Source organism: Pan paniscus, chromosome 2 (assembly GCF_029289425.2).
Source record: "Pan paniscus chromosome 2, NHGRI_mPanPan1-v2.0_pri, whole genome shotgun sequence".
NCBI lineage: Eukaryota > Metazoa > Chordata > Mammalia > Primates > Hominidae > Pan > Pan paniscus.
The window spans coordinates 50,585,386-50,596,458 of NC_085926.1; the positions used below are offsets into that span (position 1 = coordinate 50,585,386).

At 54.8% G+C, this 11,073-nt stretch overlaps 1 protein-coding gene across 2 annotated transcripts; it reads right to left on the reverse strand.

Annotated features, from left to right (window-relative positions):
- Positions 1-1,042: 1,042 nt before the first annotated feature.
- Positions 1,043-6,523, reverse strand: CISH (cytokine inducible SH2 containing protein). Of its 2 annotated transcripts, XM_003818802.5 has the most exons (3): positions 6,171-6,523; positions 2,928-3,148; positions 1,043-2,697 (listed from the first exon to the last, which is right to left on the reverse strand). In XM_003818802.5, the coding sequence occupies exons 1-3, from the start codon at positions 6,188-6,190 to the stop codon at positions 2,162-2,164; spliced, it is 777 nt and encodes a 258-aa protein (XP_003818850.1). In that variant the 5' UTR covers positions 6,191-6,523; the 3' UTR covers positions 1,043-2,161. The 2 variants fall into 2 exon arrangements, with proteins under 2 accessions (XP_003818850.1, XP_063458453.1); XM_063602383.1 differs by lacking the exon at positions 6,171-6,523 and having other exon boundaries at positions 2,928-3,201.
- Positions 6,524-11,073: the final 4,550 nt, after the last annotated feature.

Here is an 11,073-nt window from a genome sequence, read left to right on the forward strand (position 1 = left end):
CTTTGCCATGACTGCCTCCATATCCCCAGGGTCCTGTGTGAACTCCATGGTTCTTGCTGTCTATCCTCGTCCTTACCCCTCCCTGTAATCAGCCTGTCACTCCTCACCCCTCCTTGCTCTCAACCTGCCAACAAGTGTCTCTTCTACTCTAAGACTTCTAATTGCTTGAGGGCTAAGACAACAGGAAGGTTAGGATTGTTTCCAGAATAAAGGTTAGAAAGCTTTAGAGAAGCTTTCCTGTGGGGCCCTCAAGCAAAGGTGCAGAAAACTTTGGGACACAGGAAGATCTCAACGGATAGTGTTCCAAAGTCAGACTGTCCGGTAATGGAGGGTGTTTTCATTGAAATTGCTCTTCCACACACTTTTGGTGTGCTGAACCCTGAGAGAGAAGAAAGGATCCCCCAATCCCAACCAGTCTGGACTAGAACCCGGACACCTCCGCCCCAGGTCAGACTCCGCCAGCTCACTGGCCCCTACCCCGATTCAATTGCCCTGCCCCACTGCACAGAGCAAGCCCTCTTCAGTTCTGTGTGTCAGGAACACACGCCTCCCAGTCATGCCTTGGTGCCTTTGCACTCACTGTACCTTCTTCCTGGGAGAACCAGCCCTGACTTCTCTGACTACTAGTTTCCTCATCTCAAGACACTGACCCCAGGAGTAGTCCACAGCTGTCTCTCCCTGGGTATTCTCCACTTGCGATTTGGAGTTGGCATTTCTTGTTTACACATCTCTCAGGGCTGATGCACCTCTGCCACCCTCCCCCCAGCCCTCGCCTGGCAGTGGCCAGGGCAGTCACCCTGCAGGCAGTCTAACTGGCCTTTGTCTCCTAGCTACCATTTCCCAAGGGGACCCAGGGGAGATGAGAGGAGAGGCTGCTCCCTGTCTCCTCCACTCCTTAATGAGTCCCCAGCAGGGACTGCTCAGCCACATAGAATTTCTGGGCCTCTCCGCTAGCCCAAATATCAAATGGGGGCTAATGATAACAAGATCAAAGGGGACACACTGTGTACACAACTGAAAAGCGGCCCCATTGAGGGCTCTGTACATGAAAGGTATCATTTTATTATAGAGGTAATAAAATAAAGAGGTAATAAAGGTATAATGTCATTACAGAAAAATCAGTGGAAGAGAAAAGACCACCAAACTGTTCTTTGTTATAATTATTATTTCATGAAGTCTTATCAGACGTGTATTTCTCTCCTCTCATGTGCAGGCACCTTCCTGGGCAGGAAGCAGACCTAGCAGAACTGCAGTGGCGGCCCTCAAACCAGCACCCCCTCTTCCTGACAGCACAGGCACTCCCCCCGGGGCCTGTGCCACAGTGAGACCAGCTCTATGCAGATACAGCTCTGTCCTGTGAGGGGGTGAGACACAGGCTCTGCTGGGGACTGAGGCTCCGGCTGCATTTTCTTATCTATTGTAGTTGTCCATCCTCCCCAAATATGGCTGGGGGCAGAAGAGAGTGGACACATTCACAGACGGGTGGGTCAGTACCAGGACATCCAGGATTGCCTTGGTTCCAGCAAGATGTCTCAGGATGGGCTTTCCACAGGGAAGAACCAGAGAAGCCAGGGCAGAGCTGGGGTCTCTGGACTACCAGGGCTCAGGGCATAGAGGTGGGGTTGGCTCACCCCTGACACCAACCCCAAGGAGAATAAATAAATAAATAGTGTATAATTGTGCAGTCCCCTAGCCTGGCTTACCCCTCAACAAGGGGTCACTAGTCACTGTCGATCTCAGTTCCTCTGCATGTCATCCTCCCAGAAACAGAGGCTGGCTGCCAGTAGGGGTCCTACCCGACCCTGGGGATTGAAAAACCAGGGCTGAGAGTGCCCATACAGTTCAGGTGGCCAGGGCAGGCAAGCGAGTGGAGGTCTGGGCCCAGCCCACAGGTGAGACAAGGTCCTGCCTGTCTCCCCATCCTCTGACACATGGCTCAGTATAATGAAGCCACATGCGGCCTGGGGGCATTTACCTCCAAGTTGTGTGACACCTCCCCTCTCCTATGCCTTGCTCTTGCTGGCTCTTCCTGGGCCAGCTGCCAGAGGTATGCAGGCACCAGGATGCCTGGAGGAGGGACAGTGGGGGCCCAAGTCCAGCTGGGGCTTGATGTCCCCTCCAGGGTGCGACTGGGTGAGGCTGGGCAGATTGCCCCGTACAGTCAGAGCTGGAAGGGGTACTGTCGGAGGTAGTCGGCCATGCGCCGGGGCAGTGGCAGGCAGTCCACGTCGGCCACCAGACGGTTGATGACAAGGCGGCACAGGTGTTGCAGGCTGCGGGCACTGCTTCTGCGTACAAAGGGCTGCACCAGTTTTAGGTGTACAGCAGTGGCTGGTGGAGGAGCAGGCAGTGCTGGGTCACTAGGCGCATCCTCCTTAGGCATAGGCAGGGCCGGGGTGGGAGCAGGATCGGGGCTGTCGCTTCGGGTATCAGCAGTGCAGGAGGCCACATAGTGCTGCACAAGGCTGACCACATCCGGAAAGGCCAGGATGCGTGGCCTGGACAAGCAGTTGGAGTCCAGACGGAAGCTGGAGTCGGCATACTCAATGCGTACATTGGTGGGGCCACGAGTGGTTTTCACTGACAGCGTGAACAGGTAGCTGGGGTGCGTGCTGTCACGTACTAAGAACGTGCCTTCTGGCATCTTCTGCAGGTGTTGTCGGGCCTCGCTGGCCGTAATGGAACCCCAATACCAGCCTAGGCAAGTGCAGAGGGGGCCAAGTGACATAGTGGAAATTAGCTGGGGTAACCAATCCAGGGCAAGTCAAGGCAGTGCCTCCCGCTTCACGCTTCCCTAGAGAGGGCTGTGCCTCTCCCATCAGACTCTCCTGGGCCGGGCTATGCCTCCCAAATCAGACTCAAAGGCAGAACTAAGCTTCTCCCACCAGACTACTCAGGAAAAGGCCTGCCTCCCCGCTCAGACTCACCAGATTCCCGAAGGTAGGAGAAGGTCTTGGCTATGCACAGCAGATCCTCCTCTGGGTCCAGCACCTTTGGCTCACTCTCTGTCTGGGCTGGGGTACCCTCTGCCACCTCCTCGAGGAAGGCCCCAGCAGGCAAGGGCTGCATGACTGGCTTGGGCAGTTCCAGGGACGGGGCCCACAGGGGCCGCTGCCCAGTCCGCTCCACAGCCAGCAAAGGACGAGGTCTAGAAGGCAGTGGATGAGCAGTGAGTGGAGGACCCATGCTTCCCCCATCTCCAGAGACCCCCCCTATGCCCCAGACTAGTTTCATGACCTCTGGCTGGCCCATCTCACTATGAGCCTCAGCTTCCCCTCTACCCAGCCATGGGCTCAGTTAGTCCAGTATCTCGTTCCCCACTTGTCATCACAAAAGCCACCTTGATTGTTTCCATGTGGGGATCCTCTTTTGAAAGATTCTTTTCCACTGCCCTGCATTTACTAAACAGTAATTAATTGCTCTCTATTTTATATCAACCAAAAACATAGATCATTCCCTATAGGCATGTCTAATGTTCTCACCACACTGACAGGATTCAGTGCAAAGTAGCTTCATGTTTGTGCCCTCCTGGCTGAAGTGGGCTGATTAAATGGCCCACTGATGAATGGTCCTAGTTGAGATAGATCTACGACAGACAAGTAGATTTATCCTATGATAGATCTGTGTGGGGTCCTCCAGAGAAGCCCCAGGATTATGGTAGGCTGCCTGAGGTCACACGCTACCTCCCCATGGATAGGAGTGTCTCTCAGAGGGACCTAGGTCCACATTGGCCAGGACTTAGAGACTGAAATAATCCCCTACCCATACAAGTCAGCCTATCCTGGCCTCTGCTTCTCCCAGTGGAGGGTCTGGGGTAGACAGTGGCCTCTAAAGGCACTGGCAAGTCTCACCTCCTGTCAGTATGAGCTCCCACCAAGGGCAGGGACCTAACCCACACTCCAGTTCCCACCCTGGCAAGCCAGCCCTACCAGGCTCTACGATCTTGTACAAAGCTTGCTCTTCACTGGGCTTCAGTTTCTCTTTTCCGCAATAAAGGGTCCCACCAACCCATGCACTGAGAGGTTCAGTAACACCATATTCTTGGATGGCTGGGGTTGGGGGAGCTGAGCCGACCAAAATCTGAGTAGCAGCTTTCTCCTAGGGGAAGCCCACCCAGCAGGGTGATACTAGGGCTTCCTCCTTGGGAGGGCAGCAGGGACTGGCTCTACTTCCCCAGGAAGACAGCTGCTCCTCCCTCACTCCTTGCAAAATACATCTCCAAGCCTTAGTTCTGGGTCTAGTCCCTGGCTGGGCCTCAGGACACCGCGATAATGAAACCATGGCCTTGCCCTCAAGGAGAACCAGACTGGCTGGGGAAGATGACACTAAGAGTAATTATAATGCAAAGCCATAAAACTGCAGGTGTCATGGGGGAGTCAGGGTCTGCTTGCTCCTGAGCTGTGTCTTCCAGGCCAAAGGAAGGAGCTGGGGGAAGGGAACCCAGGTAGAGAGGACAGCATGGGCAAACAGCGCCAGTATTGCTTGTGAGGCAGGAAGGCGCAGGCATGAGCTGGTGGCAGGAGCCAGACCTGACTCCTGTGTAGGTTATAGGTGACCCTCTAGGTTCTAACAAATCATGGCCCTATGACCACTCACAGTGAGAAAGGGCCACACAACTCTGGCACACCACAGCCTGCCAAAAACTTTTCCACACCTACCCTGGCTGTACTGTGGGATCTTGGAAATCCCTCTTGGAGAGCTGGAGGCCAAATTTTGAGATGACCTGCTTGCTGGGGCCCAGAGCTACCTTCCCAGGAGCATGGTTGGTGGCTAGCCAGTCAGGCTGGAACCTCTGTGGGTGGCCACGTCCAGATAGCTTAGCCGGTCCTCAGATCCCACATGTAGGTGTGGGCACCTTTGGGGCTGATGTGGTAGCTGGGTGTATGAATAGCTGTGTTGATCACCACAAGCTCCTGGTGAGTGTGTACCTGGGCAGGGGTGTGTCCATGGCTGTGTCATCATCATGGTGGGGACAGTGGCTGGTGTGTTCTAGGTACATGTGTGTGCCCGCTTTGGAGCGCAGCAGTCTAAAACTTTGTTCCCTGACACCCAACAGTAGCCCTGAGCTTACAAGGGGGTGCTCACCTAGGGTAAAAAGTGAAAGAGGCTATGGGACCCCAGAATGCAGGGGGAGGCTCCTGGGGTGGAAGGCAGTGGTGGGGCAGGTATTCAGGAGTCCCAGAATGCAGACAGGAGGAAGGAACTTGCTGGAGACAGCAAGGGAGAAGTAGTCTTCCCAGCACCTCCATGTCCTCTTCCTTGGCCTCACCTTCCACCCTCCCTCACTTGGCACCAGGCCAGTTGTGATAAGCACAGCCACCCAGTCCTCCCTGAGTGCAGAACACCCATTTATACCTTCTTCCTCTCTCCTTGGAGCTTCCTGAGCTCCTGTCACATCACCATGGCCAGCATCAGACCCTTTGGTTGAAGGGGTTGCTGAGGTTCAGGACAGAGTGGATGGCCAGGAATGCTCAGCTCAGGTCAAGACTCTGTCTTATCAGCATCCCCTCTCCACTGTCCCCTACCTCAAGTCTGGGAAATTTGAAGATGAGAGGCAGGAGCCAAGGTCCTTCTCACATTGGGATCCCAGACTGGGCTGAGACAGGGTTGTGAGACGATTGTGGGGGTACCCCAAGCAGAACCAGGTCAAACCCAGGGCCTCCCGAGAGTTGCAGACCATCAGGTGCCAGCCTGAGGAAAGGCAAGGATCTGCGGCTGGCTTCCCAAGAAGAGCCTACTTGCTAGCCTGGGGCAGGAGAGGGGACACCAGGACAGAGGGGGCCAGGGGCTGGTCCAAGGTTACTAGCAGGCAGGGCAGCAGGCAGGCTAGCGTAGAGTGCTCTGGGCCCAGAAGAATATCTGGGATTGTTGGCCACATCTTGGGGGACGCCGTGCCGTTAGCATCCATCTGCTCCAGTGAGAACCCAGGCTGAGCCCACCCTGTGAGTTCCTCCTTTAGCCGGCCAGCCCCCGGTTTCCCAATCCACAGTGGGAATTGAGGTAAGTGTGTGGGGGCGGGGAGTGGGAGTGTCACAGCCCCACACAGAGCCTTGCTCCTGAGGTCCCTCTGGCCCGTCAAGCCCTCCCAATGCCCGGCAGCTAGCACGAAGCCCCTGTTCTCCCGTGCGCCCCTCGTGGTGGCCGGGAAGGGGGCAGAGAGCCGCGCTTACCCCTGAACGCAGAGGACCATGTCCCCGCGGCAGCGGCGACTCCGGTGTGGGGACTCGGCTGGACGGCGGCGGCTGGAGGGAACCAGTGGGCGCGGAGCGCGTGCTGGGTAGGCTCCCGGGGCGCGCGGGCGCAGGACAGGGACTGAGAGGCAGTGGCGCGGACCGCCTGCGAGGGCGAGGGGGGCGGGCCAGACGAGCGGGGCGGGGCGAGCTGCTGCCTAATCCTTTGTCTGCCGCGTTCCAGCCCTTCCCGGAAGCGGCGTCTTCCTAGAACCGCGGGCTGAGCGGTGGGGCCCGGGCGGGGTGCGCGGGCGCCGTCGCCGGGTCTGGGGCCCTGAGCAGTGAAAGGAAATACTTTGACAGATTTCCAAGAACTTTCCAGGAAAACGGGGCGGGGCCCCGCGAGCTGACCAATCGCGACGCTGAAGGTGGAGCCGAGCGGTCGGGGAGGGCCAATAGCAGCGCGTGGACCAGGGGCTGAAGCTACCCAGCGGGGCAGGTCGGAGAGATCAGTGGGGAAAGACCGGGTCGGGGAAGTTAAGGAGGGGCCCGGGCTCAGCAACCCGCGCCCAGATTGCCTTCTGGCATTCTGCGTCGTTGGGGAAGGGCCCTCTTATCTCGCGGTGGAACTCGTGGCAGGGCGGGGGGCGGAGTCCCGGGCTTGTCCTCCCTGCGAGCGGCTCCTCCAAGGAGGTCTGTCGGCGTGTGCAAGCGCCCCGTGTTGGGACGGCCGCTCCTGGACCCTAGGACTCTGTGTGTCGGGTGTCGGATTGGGTGGCATGGGGTGAGATCTGGAGCGGGACTTAGGGCAGGGCGGGGTGCAGAGGACAGTTCCAGAAATGAGTAGGTCCACTGAGGTCAAGCCGGCGGTCACCACAGCCAGAAAGATCCAGACAAGAACGTTTTCTTTGAAAGAGTTGAAGGAGAAAGCACGCCCCAACTTTTCGAATCAGGCAGACCATCCAGTCTTGGCTGGCACTGGTTTCTGGCCGGCCCTGCCAGTCAGGGGAGAAGAGACTACAGATTTGAGAAAGCAAGCAGAGACAGCCCCAGATGGCCCGGACTCTGGGTTGGTACCCACCACCCCCACCCCCCGCCAGAAAAAAAAAGCTGAGAGAGAGAGTCCTGCAACTCAAAACATAGGGAGATAATCTGGGAGTAGGGTGATAGAGGTTGGGGCAGGATGGCGGGGGCAGAGTAGTAACACTCACTCTTATCTACAGGGGGTACTTGCTGCATTTGATCCTCTACAACTGGTGTTGCTCCCGTTATGCGGACAGAAGACAGCCCCAGGGAACAAATGCTAGGAAATGGCAGGGTAAGAGCTTGATCCCAGCTCTGAATCAGAAGCCCACGCTCCTACCAGGACCCTCTCCACCTTTTTTCAGTTCACTGGATTCACTATGGAGCATCTTGAAGGACTGTAGGGTCTGTGAATCTCCTCCAAACCCTTGGGCCAGAAGAACTGTGGGATTTGGAGAGGTTGCAGGGTCCACTCCCCACCCCCATCCCCCTCCCCACCCCCATCCCCCTCCCAGTGTGTGCCCCCAGGGTCCCCAGAAAGGAGTCTAGCTCTGAGATCCTGGGCAGGGATGACAGACCCCTGGCCTTGTTGAAGGGCCTGGACGATAGCATCCAGGGAAGACAAGGCTCAGTTTGCTCTGCCTAGAATGGCAGAGGGCAAAAGAAACCTGAAAGCAAAACCCTGTGAAACTGGGGAAAAAACATTAAGTTTCAGATTTCAGGGCAGTCACTTCTCTGTAGCTTTCCTGAAGGGAAGCCAGGCTTCATGAGTGCAACTCTGCCAGCCCCCTCCTGAGTTGGCCAGAAGCCACTTTCTTGGAATGGGGGTAGGGGGGATGGATACCTTATAACCCACTTTGAGGGTTGGGATACCTGGATAGCCTGATATGCGGCCCCTGTGTGGACCACTGACTTGCCAGTAGGAACTGTCCACTGTCTCATTACTATGAAGACAAAAGGACTTTGCCGCTGCCAGGCAACAGAGTTACAATTTTGAACTTGGGTCTCTTATGGGGCCAAATCCCAAGCTGTCTACCAAAACTATACTTCTTCCCCCTCACCATGACTATTCAACTGAACACTTACTATGTGTCAAGCACTCTCAGCAATTTGCAGCCTCATGTCATTGTCACAACTACCACATATTATCTCCTCTTTACAGGTGAGAAAACTGAGGCATAGAGAGGTTACAATATAACTTAGATCTCCCAGCTGGCAAGTAATGGTTTAAGCCAGGAGCCTACACACTTCCTCCTACTTCCTCTATGGGTGCTGGTGATCTGCCGACTCCTAGACATCCAGCTTTAAGGTCCTCAGTGAAGCTTCTCTGCCCCCAGGCCTGTCCATGTCAGAGCACCATGGGTGTCCCTTTGAAAGTGTCTCCTACAGGTCAGTGATTATGCGGTCTATGTGTAAACCAAAGGGTTCCAAGAGTTTTGGCCTTCCAACTATTTTTGTGTGTGTGTGAATATGACAGCACTGTGCACCTCACCTGCATGCTGGGAACAGTGATGTGCCCCTGTTCTGCCCCAAGTACTAAGTTGGGTCCCTCTGGCCAACTTAGTACTTAATTCTCCTGCCCTGGCTGCTCCCTAGAAACCCTGGCTCTGATTGCTGGGCCCACACTGCCACCTAGCGGTGCTCCCTCTCATGCCCTCACTAGCCAAATTTCCATAGATTCCTCTCTTCTAGGATAATCCCTCTCGTGCACCCCAGGGATTGACCTTACTGCAAGATTCCCCTGCCACTCCCTACCCAGAACAATCACAAGATGAATCACAAGAATACACAGCAGTGCCTTCCCCAAAGTCTCGCTCATTTGGCCTCCATCCTCTCACCATGTGCAGCCTCCTCTCTCCAGTAAGGACAGAATGTGTGTGTGTGTGTGTGTGTGTGTGTGTGTGTGTGTGTGTAGGAATGTGTGTGTGTGTGTGTGTGTGTGTGTGTGTAGGATTTAGCCCCCCTCACTTTAAGCTATTCCAAAGTCTCTGTCCCCTTGGACACACAGCTACATGAAGGGCTGTGTGGCAGAGTCTGCCATCATGAACCCACTCCTGACCAGACCTAGCCATCCTGCATGCCAAATCCTCCCATCATTGTGGAGGGGATGCTGCAGGTGGTTGCTGGAACATGAGCACTAAGGGAAACCACATATTCTGACTTTCCTGGGCTAAGTGAGTAGTTTCAAGGCATCTCTCCGATGGACCCATGTGGGGAATGCGTGTGCCTGTGGAAGCATGGACACTGGTTATAGGGACTGGGAGGGGAGAAGCAGCACCTTTGCCTTACTTTTCATACTTCTGTATAATTTGAATTAATTACAATGAGGAAGTTTTACTTATGCAACTTAAAATTTTAATAAAAGAGACCAGCTTAAAAAATACAATTATAAAATTTGTAGAGCAATTATAATCTAATTCCATTTTAAAGAAAGAAGACATCTTCACAGAACATTCAGTGAGATGCCTTTGGCTGGGGCAAGGAGCCAGCCTCCACCCTCAGCTGCCTAGCCTTCTGCTCACCAGAATGACATCTTGCTCAGCCTCAGGTTTACCAGGCTCAAACTAGTTGCCTTCAGAGAGCAGAGCCTTCTTTGGCTCCCCCCAGCAGTAGAAGATTCCAGATCATAGGGCTTTCAAAGAGGCTCTGAGATCTTGAATCAGATTCTCAGGTTGGGCTCAGGGACATCAATCCTGGGTCCAGCTGGGCATAAATGCATGTGTGTGTGCACATGTGCATGTGTATCTGTGTGCATGTGTGTTATATGCATGTGTGTTTATACGTGTTATATGCATGTGTGTGCACATGTGTAAAGGTGTGACTGCATGTGTACATGTGTGAGAGTATGTTTGCACCTGTGGCTGTGTGAGGAGCCAGAAAGGACTAGGAGAGGAGGCCATGGTTTGAGGATAAGAGCCCAGCCCTGAGGTTGTGCTTTGGAGTTGGAATGGGGGCTCTGTCATGACAGCTGCTGACCTCAGACAGGTCACTTAGCCTCTCTGGGCTTTTCTGTCCTGTGTGTCTGTAGTGTGGGGCAGAAGGGATAGTGTGACCTCCTCTAGGCTCTGTAAGGTCAGGGGGTTGCAGGGAGAGCACATTCCCAGCATCTGGTCTGCAAGAAGTGTTCACTATGGCCAGCTGAGGCTATTGTCTGGAGCCTCCTGCTTCACTGAACACTGCTAGCTTGAAGGTTGCCTGAAAGAAATAGGGGCAGAGCCCCAACCCCATCTCCACTCAACATCTGCACACAGTGGGTACCCATTAATAAGTTGTAGCACCCTTTCAGTCACTCATTCACTCATTCATTGACAGAAGATCATCTTTCCAAGAGCTACTTCTCTGATGAGCCTGCACATGCAGCCCAGGGGTCCGTGAGTGTGCGTGTGTTAACCAGAGGGGCTGAGGGGGAGGCGCTCACTGGGCCTAAATTCCGGAGCCAAGAGTAAGACGGCTGGAAGACGCCTCTGAGTGGAACCGAGGTCCTGGTACCTGCAGTCCTGTAGATGGCCTGTAGATGACAGCAGAGGCCCATGCAGAGCCCCTGCGCTGAGCCGCACCTTCCCAGTTCCAAGTGAGCCAGCTCGCTCAGGTCCCTCAGCTTCCGGATTGGGGGAGTGATGTGATGTGCGCAAGTAGTTCAGATCTGTCCCAGAAGACAGCCACAGCCACCCTCCCTATGGCTCTAGACAAGTTGTTTTCTCCCCAGGGGTCCCAGTTTCCTCATCTGTGAAATGAGAGTTGTTTAACAGCCGGTGTTGGAAAAACTGGCTCAAAATACGTAAGGTAGTCTAAGATGGGCTTAACAGAGACTTATATGTGCAAGGCAAAACTAGAAAGCTAATGGAGAATATCTGTCACTCGGATGGGAGGCAGAGACTTT

Bases quoted from the DNA above. Each gene is read 5' to 3' on its own strand.
- CISH (XM_063602383.1), bottom strand. From the start codon at position 3,186: ATGGGTCCTCCACTCACTGCTCATCCACTGCCTTCTAGACCTCGTCCT. The intron at 2,698-2,927 runs GTGAGTCTGAGC...GCACTTGCCTAG, and splicing joins CTCCTACCTTCGGGAATCTG to GCTGGTATTGGGGTTCCATT.